We start from the raw sequence: 23,589 nt of genomic DNA, 5'->3' as shown, positions 1-23,589 counted from the left end.
AGGAGGACGTGGATAGGGCATGGGCCGGATTCAAACCCATGCCAACATGGGCATATATACATATATATATAGACCACTGGATCACCTCAGGCCACAAAATATAATACTTTTGAGTATATTAAACATATATACATATAACCATGTAACTTAATATATGCTATTTCTAACTAGCCTACTGTATACACAATAATATGATGTTTAAAGAGAAAATATTGATGAAAAAACTGGAATACTTTTTTGGCAGATAAACAACTTGACCCAGGACTATGGACCCAGGACTCGGTGTCAGCAAGGCTGATATTGTGGAGAATATACATCTATGTTATGAATCAGTGAATGGCTCTTGCAAAAGAACAATCTTGTCTCCAACGATAAGAGTCGTACTGTATCTTTTCCTTGGAACAATGTCTGTTCTCACAGTGTGTGGAAACCTTCTTGTGATCATCACCATCTTTCACTTTAAACAGCTCCACACTCCAACCAACTACCTCATCCTGTCTCTGGCTGTGTCAGACCTGCTCTTAGGGGCAGTGGTCATGATTCCCAGTATGATACGATCTGTAGAAACATGCTGGTATTTTGGAGATTTGTTCTGTAAAATCCACTCTAGCTTCGATGTCATGCTGTGCAATACATCCATTTTGAATTTGTCTTTCATATCTATAGACCGATATTATGCAGTCTGTGACCCTCTGAGGTATGGAAGTAAAATAACTGTTCACATCGCTCTGGTCATGATCCTGGTCAGCTGGGGTGTTTCTGCCATAGTCGGCTTTGGGATGATATTTTTGGGGCTCAACATTTTGGGGGTTGAGGAGTTTTACTATATTTATGTTGCATGTGAGGGAGGGTGTATTTTGTTTCAGACTGCCGTATCAAACACTGTGTCTTCAATACTCTCATTCTACATCCCAGGTGTCTTGATGCTCTGCATCTACTTCAAGATTCTCCTGGTAGCCCAGAGACAAGCACGCAGCATCCAAGACTCAACCTGTCCGACCTCACGGAAGATGGCAGACAAATCACAGAGAAAAGCAACCAAGACTCTGGCCATCATTATGGGGGTGTTTCTTGCATGCTGGCTGCCATTTTTTGTCTGCAACATTATTGATCCCTTTATCAATTATTCTACTTCTGCAGTTGTGTTTGAAACATTCGTGTGGATTGCCTACTTAAACTCAACAATCAACCCAATGGTGTATGCTTTCTTCTACAGTTGGTTCAGAACGGCATTTAGAATGATCATCTCAGGCAAAATATGTCAACCTGACTCTTCAACTCTAAAATTGATTTCAGACTAAACATGTTTATTTCAGAATAAATATGTAAATGTTATTGAAGTGAATCGAAGCAGTTATTTTTTTGAATACGACGCGTATTTGAATATTGGTGACTGATAAAATCACAGCTACAAAAGCTGCTAACAGCTAGCGGCTAACAGTGGTACATCGCTACTAACGTCTAACTGTGTTTGTATAACATCACAACATGCTGAGAGAACATCGACATGCTAAAAACACAAAACTACTCATAATAAGATGAACACAGTTCTTGCTTTTGAACACGTCCTTAAACGAAAGTATGTATAAGTCAAGTCTCCATTGCCGGTAGCCTGCGGCAAATGAGAACAGTGAATCCAATCCACAAATTATAAATATTTAGTGATCGTTAAATTGTTGTTTATCGAGTGGGTACTTTAAAACTTCAAGTTGGTGTTATGAAAAAACTAATTAATGACGCAATAAGTTTCACTTTCATTTTCGACCCCTTCGATTCTGCACCAGCTGCCGTCAGAAATGCTTTAAATCTCGGGGCGCTTAGGTTTATCTCTTAGGTTTATCACTTAGGTTTATCGCTTAGGTTTATCGCTTAGGTTTATCGCTTAGGTTTATCGCTTAGGTTTATCACTTAGGTTTTACGCTTAGGTTTTATGCTTAGGTTTTACGCTTAGGTGGCGTAGCGGGTTAAGTGTAACCATGTAACCGCAGGGTCCCCGGTTTGATTCCAGCCTGGGACATATCCTGCATGTCATCTCTCCTCTCTCTCTCACCCATCCTTCCTGTCTAAATCTCTACTGTATCTGTCAATAAAATGAAAAATATGAGTGGGACTGCCCCACTCAGAAAAAAAAGAAATGCTTTAAATCTAAATCTCTATACACATTATGAATAAAAGCATATTCTTCATATTCTTACTTTGATATTCTACATACCCTAACAGCACTTTTGAATATGTTTTGAGTGGACATGTTGTTGCTGTAATCCACTGTTATCGTCTATCTTCTTCTACTTCACTCTGTTGATGGGAGAGTAGTCTCGTGTCGCCACACCTCCAAATCAGGTTGTTCTCACACCTCTTTTGGAGATCTGGAGAGTTTTAGATTAGGCGATCTAGCAGGGATTAAACTGGACAGAGCGATGGGAGAATGTGCTCACAATTTCATTGAATGTTATATTCCAAGAACCTTCCCCCCACATGCCTGTAGAATGTTTGTTTGTTGTTATTGTCTTTACCCAAACCGGGTAGGACTATTTTGCATACACTGTAGTTGTTGCCTATGCTCATTTGCAACATTAAAAACAATTGAAGAAAACGTTAAGGAAAAACTTCATTCTGTTTATTTAAAACTCCTCCCAAGCAAGGTATTTGATTGGTTTGGTTTGATTTATTCTGATGTGTCATCATCACATGACATCACTCATTTTGAACAGGTTTCCACGCCTTTGTAGCTTCTTTCTGCAAATGATTTCCCCATGCTAACCCTAACCCTAACTAGGAAAGCCTGGTATCAACGAGGTTAGTGATTGAGTGATGACATCGAGTGAGACCCCAACATACTGTAGCACTGAGACAGCTCTCTTCAAAGTAGGTTTCAGTTGGTTTATGTCTCATGGCATTTAGCATAGTTTAGATCCTACCTATACATAGTTTAGATCCTACCTATACGTACCAGTTGGTTCTACTGGGGGGAAAAGCCTCAGCGTCGTCCAAGGTCTTAGAACTCTGCCCTTGACTGTTTTCTTTGTACATGTTACTGATAGACCTCCAATACAACCCTAACCCTACCCCTACATACACACGTGGATGGCAACACATTTTCTAGTGCTAAACTCGGACAAGACAGAGATGCCTAAGGTCCTTGGCCTAAGGAAACAGGAATTTATCATCTGATTTAACGTTTACTTACAACGACTGAACGATCACTCCTAATCAGGCCGTGAAAAATCTTGATGTTACTATTGACCCAGATAGAATGTAAGATCTGCACTGCGCTTCAAACAATTAAAATGAACAATGCTTCAAACAAACAATGCTAATGAATGATTACGGTTTTTTTTCTCTAAATATATACAGTGCCTTCGGAAAGTATCCCAACCCTTTCACTTTTTCCACAATTAGTTTGAATTTAAAATGGATTACATACATTTGCTATCAATCCACACACTATAACCCAGAATGACAAAGCAAAATGTTTTTTATTTTAAATCTGAACGTTGTCATTTGTCTCGAGCTCTGTCAAATTCAAAAACACTGTTGGCCGATTATTGCATATAGTTGTTTAAGTGTTTAATTCAGTTATAATGGACAAATGAATTAACATTTCATTAACTGCTGGTGGACGCTGCTTTATCCTGTACGATGTTCACCTACTCTGCACTCTTGCAGTAGGGACATTACATGTTAATGATTACAATTACTACATGCGATTAATAGTGACTGAAATCATAATTGCAAAGGATTGGAGGAACATTGCAATGCCATACTAGTCCAAGGTGGAAGAAAGCGATTGTACAATATTTACGGAATTTATCAGATTCCGAGGCTTCAGTCTGTTGGATGTAACATTGTAGAGGTTGTTGTGCCCTGGTTGGGTCTCTTCTGTGTAGAGAGCAAGTCCTGTACAGGGTTACCAGATGGGATTGACAATTTCCAGCCTAAACAGTCTAAAAACCGCTAAATCCACCAAAAACCCGCCCCCCCCCAAAAAAAACAAGGTTATACGTCTCTGTTAATAACCGGGCAGAATAGCAGTGTCATGTTAAAGTTAAACATTAGGCACCTCTAGTCAAAATGCCTTTTAACAGTTTCTATCTGTAAAAAGAAGCAAACCTAATGGTACAAAGTTAAACATGACACATTTCATCACATTAAAGCAAGATACATATTATTATTTTTTTATTTTTTTCCAGATTTTATCCCCTTTTTCACCCAATTTGGTAGCCAATTGAACCAAACCTAGCATCCAATTATCCCCTGCCTATTGCGTAGGATCCGCCGCACGACCCCGTGGCCGGCAGTCCCAGAGGAGGCCGCCAGGCAGACTAGCTGACTGGCTCCTCGAGCCCAGTACCGTTATTCCGGCACCCAGGGGGCGGTGTTGCGCGACGGATCCTTGTCCGGAACTATTCCTATACCGCCCTCGGGAGCGGCCGCTCAATATGCCGCTCCCTGTGTGTGCCCCGGTCATATCCGGAACATTTTTGTTTTTAACTCCCGTTGACAGCGGGGGGAGAGACAAGTTCTTCCCGGGAATTCGCTCCGCGCTGTGACGATCGTGATAGGAGTGTCGTATCGACACCATTCAAATGGTTTCAGATTCCCTGTCCTCTCCCCTATCCGGACACGTTTGAATTGTTATCCTAACCCACGGTAAACCACAGTTATTAACCCGCAAAGGGTGCCTCCGGGCACCGTGTTTGTCCGTGAATAACACCGGCTATGAAGGTGGTAGGGCGATGCATAATAGTGATCAAAAAACTTATTTTTGTTAAGCTTGTTGTAAAGAAAATGTCTATAATGCATTGAAATGACAGTAAACTAAGATAATAAGATGGTTATCATACATTTTCAAATCTTTATTAATAAGTAATTACAGAAAAAGTAAATGACATTTCTGTCATGACTTCCGCATTTAGATAGATAGATAGACTTTATTTGTCATTGCTACAGTACAGGTACCAAACAACGAAATTTAGGAGGGGAGGCTCCCCTGGTGTTTAGGAAAGGAAAAAGAAACACATTTTAGAAAAAGCATAGATGCATAAAATCACAAGAAGGTAAAGAGCTGGTTTACATCAATAAAGGCTATGTACACAATCCACTGTACTATACTGCACAGATAGTCAACTAGGGTTGTCATATTGCACAAGAAAGTATTTTTTCACATTATTTTAAAGTGTCACAGTTTGCAGGCTTGAAAATGTACATGTTTGTGCCTCAGCACTAGCTGCCATACAATCCGTCCGGACTGTCCTGGGCCCAGAACTTAGGCCTTTTCTGTGTTCAGGGCCTTGACGGCCCTGTGGTAGAAGCTGTTCTTCAGTCTGTTTGTCTTAGCGGCCGGGGTCCTGTACCTCCTGTTCGAGGGCAGCTTGACAAAGTGTTCGTGCCCAGGGTGGGTCGGGTCCTTGGAGATCTTGGAGGCCCTCCTGAGACAGCGTGTTTTGTACAGCTCCTCCAGAGAGGGGAGGGGGGCGCCGGTGATCTTCTGTGCTGTTCTCACGACTCTCTGTAGCTCGTTTCTCTCCGCTGTTGTGCAGCTGTGGAACCAGTTGGAGATGCCGAAGGTGAGGATGCTCTCCACTGCGCCGTGGTAGAAGGCCACCGAGGCCACCGAGAGAGGCCACCGAAGGCCACCGAGAGAGTCGGAATGTGACGCTACCAAGCGGACCTATCACAGTTCTTATAGATAACTTAACATTAAATATGTCTATCATAAATATAATTTAAACCCAACGAACAGCCATGGGGCTCCCTGTAACTAATCATTTATTTCTAAATAAACAGGATTGTACATCTCGTAAATGTGAATCGCGCTCCTTATAGGAAGGCTGTGCCTGACGCTTCCATAGGGTGCTCTACTCAAAGCGGCATAATAGTGTTATTTTTTTTTAAATGCTTGTTGTAAATAAAAGTTCTATGATGCATTGAAATGACATTAAACTAAGATAATACGATGGTTATCATAATTTTTCAAATCTTTATTAATAAGTAATTACAGAAAAAGTAAATGACATTTCTGTCATGGCTTCCGCATTTTGGCCGACGAGAGAGTCGGAATCTTGTCGGAATCATGTGCTACCAAGCGGACCAATCACAGAGCTTACATTTGCGTAGAAACTGATGCGTAGTTACATTTTTGGAGAGGTGCGTGTCAACCCTCTCCATAGGCTACGCGGGCCTACGCAAGCTACGCCGTAGCCTACGCCGTCGATTTTACGCAGGAGCATAAACTGGGCTTAAGAGTTAAGAGTTTCAATTCTTGTTTTGGGAGATTTTTCCCCATTCTTCCGGGCAGAACACCTCCAGCTCAGAAATATTCTTCTGCCTTCTTGCATGCACGGCATGTTTGAGATCTCTCCACAGATTTTCAATAATATTCATGTCTGGGGACTGTGATGGCATGCTGGAAGGTATGCTTCGGGTCATTGTCTTGCTGGAATACCCAACCTCTCTACAACTTAAATTTCTGGACTGACCTTCGAACATTAGCCTCTAGAATGTCTTGATTTTTGGTGAAATCCATTCTTCCTTCCACCCGCACAATATTGCCTGTATATATTGCCTGTGCCCCCAGCTGCTACACAACCCCAAAGCATAATGCTCCACATCAAGCTCTGCTCATTATTATGACAGATGGTGTATTTGTCAGGGTTCACACAAGGTGCTTAAAGTGTTTAAAGTACTTGAATTTACTCTGAAATGTAAGTACTGGAATACGTTGAAAATCTGGCATTTCGTCAATTTGGTCCATGTTAGGTCCTTGGAATTATTAGAGCTGATTTAAAATGTCTCCAGTTGTAATATAATTAACCTGGGATATCATTTCAGGTGAGTTCTATGAGCGATATAGCCTTTTTTCACTGTTTCAATTTATCCTCTCATCAGGTAATGTACGGTGGACAATGTGCAATTATATTAGAGGGAGAAAACACAAATGTGTTCCATTACACAATAAATGTGATATTTCATATTTGATTGCTTTCTTTTAAAAAATGTGCTACAACAACAGCAATTAACATTTAAAATCCAGAGAGACATAATAGCTACAGGGATGTAATGTGTGCTTGCTTCAACAATAATTATCTACATAATTCTATAACAAGAATTAACGGTACATAATCTGCAACCATCCATCTTTGGGAACTACGTTGACAAATAAAATGTTCTACTCATTGACATGAATTCATTAATATTGCATGTTAGGCCCTGTCCACACCTATACGTTTTGTTGATAAACGTGGATTTTTATATTCGTTTTGGGGGGTTCGTCCAGACACAAACAAGTTTTTGCCCCCTGAAAACGAAGATGTTTAAAAACGCCTGCCAGAGTGAAGATTTTAAAAAACGCTGTAAAAAAAATGTAAATGCTGAATGCAGCATGAAAAATCTTCTCATATAGAATGTATCTTAAGAACATTTAGATAATTTACATTATCACATCAACGTACAAATACATTTATATCTGAGGAATGTCGATGGAATATTTTCAAAGTAATTATAAGGTAAAAAGACTTTCTGAACCAAGGATAGAACAGAGCATAGATCATTGGATTTAAAGTAGAATTTAAGTAACCCAACCAGCTTAAGATTTCAAATAGGTAATCAGGTGAATTGAAGCCTATGAAAGGATCAATCATGGAACAAAAAAAGTAAGGCATCCAACAAAGGATGAACATACCCACCACAATGGCGAGTGTTTTAGCTGCTTTTCTCTCAGAGCATTTAGACACGACACGTTTACCCCCATGTGAATGGACACAGTGGCTGGCATCTTCAATCTTTTTCACATGCTCTTTTGCCACCTGAAATATCCTAGCATACAGTCCCACCATTACAGTGCATGGGAAGAAAAAAAATATCAGTGTCTCTAGGGCTCCCCACAGTGAATTTAACAGAATATGACAAGTTCCCAGACAGTAAGTAGATGCAAGGTATTCCTCCAGTCCTCTCGAATATGCCTTTGAGTAGAGTAGGCCACAGGAGTACACTGCAGCACTGGACCAACTGACAGAAACCATGAGCCAAGCTACTGGCATCGTAATCTTGGTGGAATAGTGAAGTGGGTTGCACACAGCCTCGTACCGATCTACAGCTATACACACTAGGTGGAAGATAGAGACAGATGTCAGGAACATGTCAGAAGTAGTCAACAGCAGACAGAAAGCATCTCCAAAGTACCAGCAGCCGTCCGCAAGCCTGACGGGGGTGAAGGGCATCACCAGCAGGCCCAGCAGCAGGTCTTCCAGAGCCAGGGACATGATCAGCATGTTGGTGGGGGTGTGGAGCCGCTTTAGATGAGCTATAGAGATGATGACCACACAGTTCCCTACAATAGTGACCAGCATCAGGGAAACAAAAAACAGGTGCAATTGCACCTCTGTTTCTTCACTGAGCATCATCTTGGTGCAGGGTAGCAGAGCCGCTCTGGTTAGGGTTAGAGTTAGAGGGTAGCAGGGTAGCAGTTAGGGTTAGAGTTAGAGGGTAGCAGGGTAGCAGGGTAGCAGTTAGGGTTAGAGGGTAGCAGAGCCCCTCTGGTTCAGCATGCCGAGGAGATGAGGCGTCCATCACATTACCCAGAATGCCCTGTCCTCCCGTTATACTTAGAAACAAGAGAAAATTGCATTATTGTTAAAAAAAGATTATGAAAATTAACATTCACGTTTCGAATAATTCAATTGCTACCGTAGCTCATACAATATGACTACTATAGTACATTTATAGTAAATACTGTACCATTTGCAGTGTCAGATGGGTGCTGGAGTGAAGTAATGTTCTCAGAGCGGTCTGATCATGTTTATATGTAGTTCATATTGCTGTAGGCACATCCCCTGCCAGGCTGCCATCCAGTCACAATAGGTCACATGATCAATAGATTATTTTGCCTGAAACACATTGTTTGGATTATTCTCCCTTTTAAACTCCGGCATCAAACACTAAAGGGATAGTTCACTATTTTACAACCAATAGTCAAATGGCGTCTTACCTTTAGGCCACACTGGACACCTCTAGGGTTAGGGTTAGTCCACATGTGTGTCCTTGGGGGTATTCCACGTACATTGATAACTACATCAGCGATTAGTTGAAAAAGCCTGGCTCCAGCTAATCTCAAGTGTGATTTAAGACTCAACACGTGCGCACGGAGTAATATGCAGCCCAGGGTTAGTCGAGCAGCAGATTGTCGAAAAGAAGATACTATGACTGTAATTTCTTACGTAATACCTTTTAATTACTGAGGTAGGGTTAGGGTTAACCCTAACTATGATAACGTTTCTCTCTAGCTGCAACACAGGCCCACATTCCACTCCTCACACAGCCAGGGAGTGCTGCTTCTGCAGAGAGCGCCCTGTCCTCGCCGCATACTGACTCTCTGTCCTCGCTGCATACTGACTCTCTGTCCTCACCGCATACTGACTCTCTGTCCTCATACTGACTCTCTGTCCTCATACTGACTCTCTGTCCTCTCATACTGACTCTCTGTCCTCATACTGACTCTCTGTCCTCTCATACTGACTCTCTGTCCTCATACTGACTCTCTGTCCTCTCATACTGACTCTCTGTCCTCTCATACTGACTCTCTGTCCTCTCATACTGACTCTCTGTCCTCATACTGACTCTCTGTCCTCTCATACTGACTCTCTGTCCTCATACTGACTCTCTGTCCTCTCATACTGACTCTCTGTCCTCTCATACTGACTCTCTGTCCTCTCATACTGACTCTCTGTCCTCTCATACTGACTCTCTGTCCTCTCATACTGACTCTCTGTCCTCATACTGACTCTCTGTCCTCTCATACTGACTCTCTGTCCTCATACTGACTCTCTGTCCTCTCATACTGACTCTCTGTCCTCATACTGACTCTCTGTCCTCATACTGACTCTCTGTCCTCATACTGACTCTCTGTCCTCATACTGACTCTCTGTCCTCTCATACTGACTCTCTGTCCTCTCATACTGACTCTCTGTCCTCTCATACTGACTCTCTGTCCTCTCATACTGACTCTCTGTCCTCATACTGACTCTCTGTCCTCATACTGACTCTCTGTCCTCTCATACTGACTCTCTGTCCTCTCATACTGACTATCTGTCCTCTCATACTGACTCTCTGTCCTCTCATACTGACTCTCTGTCCTCGCCGCATACTGACTCTCTGTCCTCTCATACTGACTCTCTGTCCTCATACTGACTCTCTGTCCTCGCCGCATACTGACTCTCTGTCCTCTCATACTGACTCTCTGTCCTCATACTGACTCTCTGTCCTCATACTGACTCTCTGTCCTCATACTGACTCTCTGTCCTCATACTGACTCTCTGTCCTCTCATACTGACTCTCTGTCCTCTCATACTGACTCTCTGTCCTCTCATACTGACTCTCTGTCCTCATACTGACTCTCTGTCCTCGCCGCATGCTGACTCTCTGTTTTGCCTATTGGGTGGTTTGGTAACCACCCTAGATGATCTTCGTGACATTTCACACATGTGACATTTCACATACAGTGGGGAAAATAAGTATTGAACACATCAACATTTTGTCTGGTAAATGTATTTCAAAAGAGCCTATTCAAGTGAAATTTGCACCAGACTTTGGTATTAACTCAAACAATCCAGACAACAAATCTAAACATTAAAGTCCATATGTAAATAAAGTTATGTGTAATAAAATGGAATGAAACAGGGAAAAAAGTCTTGAACACACTAATGAATGAATTAATTAATGGTCTTTATTGTCATTAATACAGTACAGGTACCATACAACGAAATTTAGTAGGGGGGGCTCCCCTGGTGCTTGGAAAAAGACTAAAAACAAGAGGGCCAAGGGTAAAATAAAAAAGGGAAAAGAGCTGGTTTACATAAATAAAGGCTATGTACACTATCTACTATACTATACTACTATACAATAAAACACTGTGCTGTACACTATGCTATGCTATAGATATCCTAACATTTCCTATATCCACTAAGGCTGTGTTCGAAATGGTATACTAGCATACTCAATGAGTATATACTGAATACTGCCTACTAAATTCATAATAAGTATGCCAAAACCAGCCGACCGTTTACACTGCAGTATGGATAGAATCGCTGTCTTCTCCACAAACCCTCACCACTGGGGTACCCCAGGGCTCTGTCCTAGGGCCCCTACTGTTCTCTCTCTACACCAAGTCTCTTGGCTCGGTAATCTCCTCACATGGGTTCTCCTACCACAGCTACGCAGACGACACTCAACTCTTCCTGTCCTTCCCCCCCTCTGATCTACACGTGGCAACCCGTATCTCAGCATGTCTCGCTGACATTTCAACATGGATGTCAGACCACCATCTCAAGCTCAATCTTAACAAGACAGAGCTCCTCTTCATCCCCGGGAAAGCCTGCCCTCTCCAATACTTCTCCATCACAGTGGAGAACTCTACTGTAACCCCCTCCCTGACAGCCAAGAACCTTGGAGTGATCCTGGATAACCGACTATCCTGAACATTGCAGCAACGGCTCGCTCCTGCAGATTCTTCCTTTACAACATCAGAAGAATACGGCAACTCTTGACCCAGGCACTGGTCATCTCCCGCCTTGATTACTGCAACGTACTCCTGGCTGGGCTCTCCGCCTCGGCCATCAGCCCTCTGCAGCTCATCCAGAACGCTGCTGCCCGTCTGGTGTTCAACCTCCCCAAATACTCTCATGTCACCCCTCTCCTTCGCACCCTGCACTGGCTCCCGATAGCAGCTCGCATCAGATTCAAGACCCTGGTGCTTGCTTACCAGGCAGCTAAAGGGACAGCCCCTGCCTGCCTGAAGGAAATGGTTACCCCCCAAACTCCAGCCCATTCACTCCGCTCCTCCACCTCGGCTGGCCGACTGGCCCCACCAACTCTACACCAACACGGCAGTCACGCTGCCCAGTCACGTCTCTTCACGACACTGGCTCCCCGCTGGTGGAATGAGCTTCCCACAGCTGTCAGAACGGCAGAGTCACTACCCATCTTCCGTCGTAGACTGAAGACCCACCTCTTCAGGTTACACCTTAACTGCTCCTCCTGAGACATCTACTGCCCCCCAGCACAGCGTCTGAAGACACCCGCTTTTCCCCTCTACTGTGTCCCTAAAAACTTCTATTGTCCCCTTGTACTGTTTTTCTGTTTCTCCAGTGTCTAAATATATTTAAAAAAAAACATGTTTAGAAGAAGGTGATAGAAGAAGGTTTTTCCTTCTATCAATGGCCCCGGGCCTGAGCTGGATTACTCTTCCTGCTACGACTGGTGGATTGATGATTCACTTGCTTAGTATTCAAATGTATTGATTGTAAGTCGCTTTGGAAAAAGGCGTCTGCTAAATGCCAAAAATGTAAATGTAAATTAACTACTCTGGTCAGTTGAGACCAAAATTGAACTTTTTGGCTGTCACACAACACACCATGTTTGGAGGAGAAATGGCACTGCACATAACCCGAATAACACTATACCAACAGTGAAGTTCGGAGGTGGAAGTATCATGGTGTGGGGCTGTTTCTCCTCTCGTGGTACTAGCCTACTTCATATCACCTGGGCCCAGTAGTTCAAAATGTTTAATCTCAATCAGATCAGGATTTTTGAAATCCCACTTTTTTCTGATCCAGGATTTGAAGATATTTTTTTCTTTTATCTTAAATATTTGTGATTGACAATCTTTGCTGTGATACTTTTGTGAGCATAAACATTTATGTCATCAACATTTGGTTGAAAACAAAATAGGCCACCACAAACGTGACCAAAAAAAAATAAAGATTTGCCATGAAGGCTAAAAATGTTGTATTATTTCAGTTAACAAACTTTGCCATCTTATTTATATATACAAATATTTTTAAATAAATTGTATAGTACATTTTGCTCTGGAAATCCACCCCTCTGGTGGGATCAAGATAATCCAGTTTTTTGGGATCAAACTGCTAGAGGTGTTCTGCCAGGAAGAATGGGGAAAATCTCCCAAGACAAGAATTGAAACTCTTAGCTGGCTACAGGAAGCGTTTGCAAGCTGTTATAGTTGCCTGAGGTGGAGTTACAAAGTACTAGCTGACAGGGTTCCCAAGCTTTTGCACAAGGCCTTTTTCCTTGTTTTATTATTTTGAAATTGTAAAAAGTTAAAAACAAAAATGTATCTTGCTTTAAAATGTGATGAAATGTGTCATGTTTAACTTTGTACCATTTAGAGGTTAGGTTTGCTTCTTTTTACTTAGATAGAAACTGTTAAAAGGCATTTTGACCAGAGGAGCCTGATGTAGGGTTAGGGTTAGAGGAGCCTGATGTAGGGTTAGGGTTAGCCCTATAGGGTTAGGGTTATCCACCCCTCTGTATCAGTGAACACGATCCTCTGCCTGTGTGTGAAATACCACTAAGAAATTGCTAGCTTTATGGTCGGAAAACATAATTAGTTTTTCACTCGACTCAAACGAAAGCAGCCAAGTTTACAGCGAATTCTCTGTGGTTCCACTAGCTAGATATAGTTGAAAATAAGGCCATGCAGATTCTCCCCAGCGGTATATGATCAGGGAAACCTACAACTGGTTTGGCCATTCAGCAAAGTGCCAGTGTGATTATAGGAACATTTATGAGACATTTATGAGACAACGGGAGCTGTCCATTGAAATTGAGTCCAGGCTCTACCCGTTGGTTAGTGATGGCAGACTGCATTGATATAATTGTTGAACAAGAGGATTCTCTCAGACTTCACTTTGACATGACACTGCTATTCTGCCCGGTTATTAACAGAGACGTATAACCTAGTTTTTTTGGGGGGGCGGGTTTTTGGTGGATTTAGCGGTTTTTAGACTGGATTAAACACTTGATAGCAAATTAATTTAATCCATTTTAAATTCAAACTAAATGTGGAAAAAGTGAAAGGGTTGGGATACTTTCCGAAGGCACTGTATATATTTAGAGAGATGTATCCCACAAACAGTGTTTTTCAGTGTTTTTCAGGGTTAGGGTTATCATGACCCCCGAGGCGGCGCTAAGAGTAGGTAAACGAGGGATGGCCATTCTAGTGTTAAATGGGGTGCTTCGATTTACTTCAATAACATTTACATATTTATTCTGAAATAAACATATTTAGTCTGAAATCAACTTTAGAGTTGAAGAGTCAGGTTGACATATTTTGCCTGAGATGATCATTCTAAATGCCGTTCTGAACCAACTGTAGAAGAAAGCATACACCATTGGGTTGATTGTTGAGTTTAAGTAGCCAATCCACACTAATGTTTCAAACACAACGGCAGAAGTAGAATAATTGATAAAGGGATCAATAATGTTGCAGACAAAAAATGGCAGCCAGAATGCAAGAAACACCCCCATAATGATGGCCAGAGTCTTGGTTGCTTTTCTCTGTGACTTGTCTGCCATCTTCCGTGAGGTCGGACAGGTTGAGTCTTGGATGCTGCGTGCTTGTCTCTGGGCTACCAGGAGAATCTTGAAGTAGATGCAGAGCATCAAGACACCTGGGATGTAGAATGAGAGTATTGAAGACACAGTGCTTGATACGGCAGTCTGGAACAAAATACACCCTCCCTCACATGCAACATAAATATAGTAAAACTCCTCAACCCCCAAAATGTTGAGCCCCAAAAATATCATCCCAAAGCCGACTATGGCAGAAACACCCCAGCTGACCAGGATCATGACCAGAGCGATGTGAACAGTTATTTTACTTCCATACCTCAGAGGGTCACAGACTGCATAATATCGGTCTATAGATATGAAAGACAAATTCAAAATGGATGTAGTGCACAGCATGACATCGAAGCTAGAGTGGATTTTACAGAACAAATCTCCAAAATACCAGCATGTTTCTACAGATCGTATCATACTGGGAATCATGACCACTGCCCCTAAGAGCAGGTCTGACACAGCCAGAGACAGGATGAGGTAGTTGGTTGGAGTGTGGAGCTGTTTAAAGTGAAAGATGGTGATGATCACAAGAAGGTTTCCACACACTGTGAGAACAGACATTGTTCCAAGGAAAAGATACAGTACGACTCTTATCGTTGGAGACAAGATTGTTCTTTTGCAAGAGCCATTCACTGATTCATAACATAGATGTATATTCTCCACAATATCAGCCTTGCTGACACCGAGTCCTGGGTCCATAGTCCTGGGTCAAGTTGTTTATCTGCCAAAAAAGTATTCCAGTTTTTTCATCAATATTTTCTCTTTAAACATCATATTATTGTGTATACAGTAGGCTAGTTAGAAATAGCATATATTAAGTTACATGGTTATATATATGTTTAATATACTCAAATGTATTATATTTTGTGGCCTGAGGTGATCCAGTGGTCTATGTATATATGTATATATGCCCATGTTGGCATGGGTTTGAATCCGGCCCATGCCCTATCCACATCCTCCTTACTTTCCTGTCTACCTCCACTATCTCTATCCAATAAAACATTTGAGTGGGACTGCTCCACTCAGAAAACAATAACCTTTAAAAAAACAAACTTTACACTTTATATTTTCACAAACAAACCTCATATACCAGTTATCAAAGCCATTCATCAACACTATTTTCAAAACACCGGAAGCCTTTTTTCCCTCAGCATGTGCTCAGGTTAATTCCCTGGCTAAATTCCCAATATGGCCTCATGGCCACCAGATCTGCCCAGGGTCAGGGTTAGGGTCAGGTCTCATCCCCCCTCCTCTGCCCAGGGTCAGGGTTAGGGTCAGGGTCAGGGTTAGGGTCAGGTCATTGCTGTGAATGAGAATATGTTAAATAAAATCATAAAATAAATACAATACCTTTCAGCCTTGCGGATGGTGATGTATCTTTATTGTGACTCCTTGGTCTCTGGTCACAATGTGAAGAGACTCTGGACTTGAATCTCCTACTTATGTATCCATAGTCTATTACCATAATGAATACATTATCCTGCTGACCAATCAGACATGTGCTGTGATTGTATCAGGGGATGTCATGACCAATCAGACATGTGCTGTGATTGTATCAGGGGATGTCATGAGCAGTAAGACATAATGTCAGAATGTATTACACTGTGAACCCCCCCCCCCCCCTTACTGAAAACATCAGGTAATGAAGAAGGGACATGGCTATATTTAGAGAAATGTATCACATGAACCAGGGGTCAACCAGGGGTCAAACTCAATGTCATCCCGGGCCACATCAGCATTATGGCCCTGAAAGGGGCTCTTGTAAGTAAGACTATAAATGTATCTACTCTTTATCATATTACATATGATACAATAACTAGCTCTGAAAGCAGTAAGTCTATGAAAAAGTATAGCAAGCAGACATTCAACTAGTGTAATATCTTATATATATATATGTATGCATGTACTTGCAAGGCAAGTTTATTTGTATAGCAGATTTCATACAACAGGGGCAAGTGCTTTACATACGTTTTTATTTTATTTTTTTATAAAAGCAAATATAAGAAGTAAATAGATAAAACGTTTAATAAGACATTAGTTAAAGTAAAAAAGACATTGATAGAAGTGTTAATCATAACTGCTGCAAAACATGAAGGTTTTTAGCTTAGATTTAAATATTTTAAGGGTTTGGGCCTGTTTGATTTCTTCAAGGAGTTTGTTCCAGGAGCATGCAGCAGCGTGACTGAAAGCTGCTGCACCGTGTTTTGTTTTTACTCTTGGAATGATTAGCTGATTAGTCTCAGCTGACCTTAGGGACCTTGCTGGAATATAGGGTGGGAGGAGATCTGATATGTATTTTGGTCCAAGACCATTTTTTGATGTGTATGTAATTAGGGGGATTTTGAATTAAATTCTCTGATAGACTGGTAGCCAGTGCAGGGATCTCAGGATTGCTGTAATGTGTTCACATTTCTTTGTTTTTGTTTGGACCCTAGCAGCAGCGTTTTGGATGAGCTGCAATTTACGAACAGCTCCTGTTAGTAGACCCTAACCCTAACCCTTTTTAAATTAGTTTTTCAAAGTCTTGCTTGGACATGAAACCTCTCATTCTTGTTATGTTTTTCAGGTGATAGTAGGCTGATTTAGTTATCGACCTGTTTTTCAGTTTGAAGAGAGAGAGAATCACGTTTTGCACTGACTTTCGATCTTTTGTCAGGTGCACCGAATACAATTATCTCTGTTGTTATGTTCTAGGCTCCTTTAAGAGGGTTAGGGCTGCACGTCCTTGTTGATATACAGAGTTCTAACCACTCTGTCGTTATTCTACAGCAGGGGTCGGCAATTAAGTTTGGCCTCGGGCCCCAAAAAATTTGAGCCACTAGATGGCGGGCCCGAACATAATCAAAGGCTAATTTAAGTAATTGATTGTTAAAAAATGTGACACGTTCTAATGCTTTGACTTTTCTTTCGAAAAATGTACACATCGCTAGTCAACTAACACAGCTTGTATTGTGAGCCTGCTAACATGTAAAGTAGTGTTATAGTTAACTAGGTAGCAGTCCAATCCATTACATTGCAGTATTTTGGCTTGACTAGCGAGTTTGTGTTGTGATTCTCAACAACGTTGAAACGTAGTTTCACCCTTTTCCATATTTTTGAATAATAAATGTGTGGACTGACGATGTAGCGCAGCCTAACTTATTCTAATAATTATTTAACATAGTTTTATTCTGATAATGATTCCCCCCTCCTCCCAGACAAGGTCACATTATTATTGGATTGGTTGTTTGCGTGTCGGGTGAAGTTAGCTAAATATTTAACCTGCTAGCTAGCAAGAGAAACATCATGTCACTCTCCAAAGGTCTAAAGAGGAAAGTTGACGGTGAAAACAGGGCATTTAAAGAGGAATGGACAGCGAACTATACGTTCATCCTACCTGGTTTCATCAATGCAAAGCCGTTGTGAGAGACTCACATTTTCCGTGCTCACAATGTTCCCTTTCTATACATGCGAGTCGTCCTTTTCGTCAATGAATGTGATAAAGACGCACGAGAGGAATCGATTGATGCATAAAAACCTTGAGAACTGCCTGCGGATTAAAGTGACGTCCATATCACCAGATATCAAGCAAATAGTGACCGATGGGAGTTGCTTTTTGTTTGCGCCGATTTTGTTGTCAATGTTTTTCAGAAAATTAAACAGAATTTGCTTTGTTACTGTTCATATGTGTGTTGCAGTCACATATACGTAAACATTACGTTTGAATGGTTTACTGAGCTCGTGTTATTTTTTTCAAACCACACACGGCTATTTCAGCACCAAGCGTTGTCCACCTACTTGTGATTCACTATGAGGGGTTCAGCGTCAGTGCGCTTCGCTGCCTGATTGTCTGTCCCTGTGTCATTCACTCTCAACATGGATAAAAGTACAATAAGCATTATTCAGGTGGAGGTAGATTCTCTATTCGGACATTATAGGCGCTATATGTGGGACTGTCGGTCCAATATTGTAAAAAAATTAAAAAAGTGGATTCTCACAATAATCTGCTGGGCCAAATATTATTGGTGATGGGCCAGCAATGGCCCACGGGCCGCCTATTGCCGACCCCTGTTCTACAGTATATTATAGAGGCTAAGACACTACACCTGTTTTGTCCTTGTTTAGTTGAAGGAAGTTTTGTGTCATCCAGGCGTTTATTTGCTCAATGCACGTAGACACTTGACGCTTTTTCTGGTACTTGTCCTTCGGACAAGGGAACTTATCTTTCACTTGTCCGACAGCTCAAGTTACTTGTCCAAACAAAAATATTTTGAAAAAGCAATATATGTTTCAAAACACATTTTACTACTATTGATTTGTTAATGATGTATCCTTTATTTAAAATTGTATTCATTAAACAATATTTTGTAATTATAAAAAAATATTATGAAGGGGTAATCAGTGATTTCTTTTAGATGAAGTATCTATGAAGCTGAGGTCTGATCAGCCCCGGCTGGGTCACCTGGAGGAGGGGGATGACGTTGAAACACCGATGACTCCAGGAACATCACTGCCCTAGACTGTGGACCCCCCCCCCCCCCCCGGGCCACTCCACTGCATCCCCCGCGAAGACCACGTTTCTCTAGCTCACCGAGGGGACGAGCTAACTAGCACTAGCTAACTAGCACTGGCTAACTAGCTAACTCCCCTGCAACCCCCTAGAGTTCCTCTAGCTCACCTAGAGGCGAAGTTGTGGGGTTTGTGTGTGTGTGCGTGTGCGTGTGTGCATGTGCGTGTGCGTGTGTGTGTGTGTGCGTGTGCGTGTGTGTGTGTGTGTGTGTGTGTGTGCTTGCTCTCTGTCTGTCTGTCTCCCTCTGTTTCTTACCCTTAGGGACACCTACAAGAGCTGGTTGCTAAAGATGTTGTATTATTTCAGTTAACAAACTTTGCCATCTTTTTTTATATATAAAAATATTTTAAAATTAAATGTATAGTACATTTTGCTCTGGAAATCCACCCCTCTGGTGGGATCAAGATAATCCAGTTTTTTGGGACCAAGCTGATCCCAATCCTGTATTGTCAGTTTGAACTACCCGTTTTGAAGATTTGATCCAGATTAAAGCCATCACAGTCCCCAGACATGAATATTATTGAAAATCTGTGGAGAGATCTCAAACATGCCGTGCATGCAAGAAGGCCGAAGAATATTTCTGAGCTAGAGGTGTACTGCCAGGAAGAATGGGGAAAATCTCCCAAGACAAGAATTGAAACTCTTAGCTGGCTACAGGAAGCGTTTGCAAGCTGTTATAGTTGCCTGAGGTGGAGTTACAAAGTACTAGCTGACAGGGTTCCCAAGCTTTTGCACAAGGCCTTTTTCCTTGTTTTATTATTTTGAAATTGTAAAAAGTTAAAAACAAAAATGTGTCTTGCTTTAAAATGTGATGAAATGTGTCATGTTTAACTTTGTACCATTTAGAGGTTAGGTTTGCTTCTTTTTACTTAGATAGAAACTGTTAAAAGGCATGTTGACTAGAGGAGCCTGATGTAGGGTTATCCCTATAGGGTTAGGGTTAGGACCCCGCTGTATCAGTGAACAAGATCCTTTACCTGTGTGGGAAATACCACTAAGAAATTGCTAGCATTATGGTCGGAAAACATAATTAGTTTTTCACTCGACTCAAACGAAAGCAGCCAAGTTTACAGCGAATTCTCTGTGGTTGGGTTAGGGGTTATAATTCTCTGTGGTTGGGTTAGGGGTTATAATTCTCTGTGGTTGGGTTAGGGGTTATAATTCTCTGTGGTTGGGTTAGGGGTTATAATTCTCTGTGGTTCCACTAGCTAGATATAGTTGCAAATAAGGCCATGCAGATTCTCCCCAGCGGTATATGATCAGGGAAACCTACAACTGGTTTGGCCATTCAGCAAAGCGCCAGTGTGATTATAGGAACATTTATGAGACATTTATGAGACAGTGGTGCTAAACATTTTGGGTGGGGCACAGGTTATGGGGGCATGCTCCACGGGGAAGAATATCAACTTTAAAATCTGGATTTACAGTCGATTTTAGCATGAGAATAGCTCTACCCCCCTGTACAGACCTCGCCATCCCCTCTACCCCCCTGTACAGACCTCTTCATCCCCTCTACCCCCCTGTACAGACCTCTCCATCCCCTCTACCCCCCTGTACAGACCTCCGCATCCCCTCTACCCCCCTGTACAGACCTCTTCATCCCCTCTACCCCCCTGTACAGACCTCTCCATCCCCTCTACCCCCCTGTACAGACCTCTTCATCCCCTCTACCCACCTCTACAGACCTCTCCATCCCCTCTACCCCCCTGTACAGACCTCTTCATCCCCTCTACCCTCCTCTACAGACCTCTTCATCCCCTCTACCCACCTCTACAGACCTTTCCATCCCCTCTACCCCCCTGTACAGACCTCTTCATCCCCTCTACCCCCCTGTACAGACCTCTCCATCCCCTCTACCCTCCTCTACAGACCTCCTCACCCCCTCTACCCCCCTGTACAGACCTCTTCATCCCTCTACCCCCCTGTACAGACCTCTTCATCCCCTCTAGTGAGTGTGTGAGTGTGAGTGTGTGTGTGTGCGTGTGTGCGTGTGTGTGTGTGTGTGTGTGTGTGCGTGTGCTGGGTGAATACATAAACAAACAAGCGAAAAGACGACATTATAAAACGTACCATGCTGACGATATTACTAAATGTTTGAAGTAGCTTTTATCTTAGCTGACTCTCTTACCTTCAGGTCGAGTTTGTGTATTCTGGCTTCGCAAAACACCAACAGTAGCAGCCGGTGCGGAGATTGCGACCACAAACGAAGTTTGACTTCGGTAATAGGTCCAGTTGCAATATCCTCAAGTTGGGAAGAAAAGATGCCTCCTTCTAATCCATTTGTTCAATTTGTTTACAGAAATAAATCCTCCTTACATTGTAAACAACTTAATTTGTTAGGAGAGCAGTCCGGAAGCCCGGAAGTCCGGAAGCCCGGAAGTCGGAAGTCCTCAGCATAATGCATTGTCTGCTATTACAACCGGATATTCAGGACGCAACTTTTTGCGCCCCGGCCGAGAAATAGAGACAGCCAATTGGAGCGCTGCTACAGCTCACGTGTAAGCGAAAAGTATTTGGCCTGCGATAGACTTGCATTCGATCGGCGACCCGACTCCTCCCCCTATGTATTTTAACAGTGAATTTTACACACACACAGATAAAATGTTTATTGTATTGGAGGTTTTTTAATGAATGCTGATAGGCGCCGACAGAATATCAGCCGCATTTTGTGAATAAACAATGTTTATTTTTTTTATTTTTTTTACAAATCGCAACTAGGAAGTGAAGGTGGGGGCGGCGCCCCAGCGCCCTCTATCGGCCAGCCGCCACTGGTATGAGACATTTATGAGACAACGGGAGCTGTCCATTGAAATTGAGTCCAGGCTCTACCCGTTGGTTAGTGATGGCAGACTGCATTGATATAATTGTTGAACAAGAGGATTCTCTCAGACTTCACTTTAACATGACACTGCTATTCTGCCCGGTTATTAACAGAGACGTATAACCTTGTTTTTTTGGGGGGGGGGTTTTGGTGGATTTAGCGGTTTTTGGACTGGATTAAACACTTTTGTGGATTGATAGCAAATTAATTTAATCCATTTTAAATTCAAACTAAATGTGGAAAAAGTGAAAGGGTTGGGATACTTTCCGAAGGCACTGTATATATTTAGAGAAATGTATCCCACAAACAGTGTTTTTCAGTGTTTTTCAGGGTTAGGGTTATCATGACCCCCGAGGCGGCGCTAAGAGTAGGTAAACGAGGGATGGCCATTCTAGTGTTAAATGGGGTGCTTCGATTTACTTCAATAACATTTACATATTTATTCTGAAATAAACATATTTAGTCTGAAATCAACTTTAGAGTTGAAGAGTCAGGTTGACATATTTTGCCTGAGATGATCATTCTAAATGCCGTTCTGAACCAACTGTAGAAGAAAGCATACACCATTGGGTTGATTGTTGAGTTTAAGTAGCCAATCCACACTATTGTTTCAAACACAACGGCAGAAGTAGAATAATTGATAAAGGGATGAATAATGTTGCAGACAAAAAATGGCAGCCAGAATGCAAGAAACACCCCCATAATGATGGCCAGAGTGTTGGTTGCTTTTCTCTGTGACTTGTCTGCCATCTTCCCTGAGGTCGGACAGGTTGAGTCTTGGATGCTGCGTGCTTGTCTCTGGGCTACCAGGAAAATCTTGAAGTAGATGCAGAGCATCAAGACACCTGGGATGTAGAATGCGAGTATTGAAGACACAGCGCTTGTTTCGGCATTCTGGAACAAAATACACCCTCCCTCACATGCAACATAAGTATAGTAAAACTCCTCAACCCCCAAAATGTTGAGCCCCAAAAATATCATCCCAAAGCCGACTATGGCAGAAACACCCCAGCTGACCAGGATCATGACCAGAGCGATGTGAACAGTTATTTTACTTCCATACCTCAGAGGGTCACAGACTGCATAATATCGGTCTATAGATATGAAAGACAAATTCAAAATGGATGTAGTGCACAGCATGACATCGAAGCTAGAGTGGATTTTACAGAACAAATCTCCAAAATACCAGCATGTTTCTACAGATCGTATCATACTGGGAATCATGACCACTGCCCCTAAGAGCAGGTCTGACACAGCCAGAGACAGGATGAGGTAGTTGGTTGGAGTGTGGAGCTGTTTAAAGTGAAAGATGGTGATGATCACAAGAAGGTTTCCACACACTGTGAGAACAGACATTGTTCCAAGGAAAAGATACAGTACGACTCTTATCGTTGGAGACAAGATTGTTCTTTTGCAAGAGCCATTCACTGATTCATAACATAGATGTATATTCTCCACAATATCAGCCTTGCTGACACCGAGTCCTGGGTCCATAGTCCTGGGTCAAGTTGTTTATCTGCCAAAAAAGTATTCCATTTGTTTCATCAATATTTTCTCTTTAAACATCATATTATTGTGTATACAGTAGGCTAGTTAGAAATAGCATATATTAAGTTACATGGTTATATATATGTTTAATATACTCAAATGTATTATATTTTGTGGCCTGAGGTGATCCAGTGGTCTATGTATATATGTATATATGCCCATGTTGGCATGGGTTTGAATCCGGCCCATGCCCTATCCACATCCTCCTTACTTTCCTGTCTACCTCCACTATCTCTATCCAATAAAACATTTGAGTGGG

General features: G+C 42.1%; 4 protein-coding genes across 4 annotated transcripts; 1 reads left to right on the top strand and 3 right to left on the bottom strand.

Annotated features, from left to right (window-relative positions):
* Nucleotides 1–266: 266 nt before the first annotated feature.
* Nucleotides 267–1,301, top strand: LOC308170094 (trace amine-associated receptor 1-like; the record flags this gene model as incomplete). The annotated part of the gene is made up of 1 exon (XM_080544828.1): nucleotides 267–1,301. The coding sequence occupies one exon, from the start codon at nucleotides 267–269 to the stop codon at nucleotides 1,299–1,301; it is 1,035 nt and encodes a 344-aa protein (XP_080400954.1).
* A 6,141-nt stretch (nucleotides 1,302–7,442) lies between these two features.
* LOC308170093 (trace amine-associated receptor 13c-like) lies at nucleotides 7,443–8,402 on the bottom strand (the record flags this gene model as incomplete). The annotated part of the gene is made up of 1 exon (XM_080544827.1): nucleotides 7,443–8,402. One exon carries the CDS (start codon nucleotides 8,400–8,402, stop codon nucleotides 7,443–7,445), a length of 960 nt encoding a protein of 319 aa, XP_080400953.1.
* Nucleotides 8,403–14,076: 5,674 nt separating this feature from the next.
* On the bottom strand, nucleotides 14,077–15,111 carry LOC308170092 (trace amine-associated receptor 1-like; the record flags this gene model as incomplete). The annotated part of the gene is made up of 1 exon (XM_080544826.1): nucleotides 14,077–15,111. One exon carries the CDS (start codon nucleotides 15,109–15,111, stop codon nucleotides 14,077–14,079), a length of 1,035 nt encoding a protein of 344 aa, XP_080400952.1.
* Nucleotides 15,112–22,241: 7,130 nt separating this feature from the next.
* LOC308170090 (trace amine-associated receptor 1-like) lies at nucleotides 22,242–23,276 on the bottom strand (the record flags this gene model as incomplete). The annotated part of the gene is made up of 1 exon (XM_080544822.1): nucleotides 22,242–23,276. One exon carries the CDS (start codon nucleotides 23,274–23,276, stop codon nucleotides 22,242–22,244), a length of 1,035 nt encoding a protein of 344 aa, XP_080400948.1.
* Nucleotides 23,277–23,589: the final 313 nt, after the last annotated feature.

This window comes from Nansenia antarctica, assembly GCF_963989245.1.
Source record: "Nansenia antarctica genome assembly, chromosome: 14".
Lineage (NCBI taxonomy): Eukaryota > Metazoa > Chordata > Actinopteri > Argentiniformes > Microstomatidae > Nansenia > Nansenia antarctica.
The sequence above is the reverse complement of the archived record's forward strand: the minus strand, read 5'-3'. Positions and strand labels throughout refer to the sequence as shown.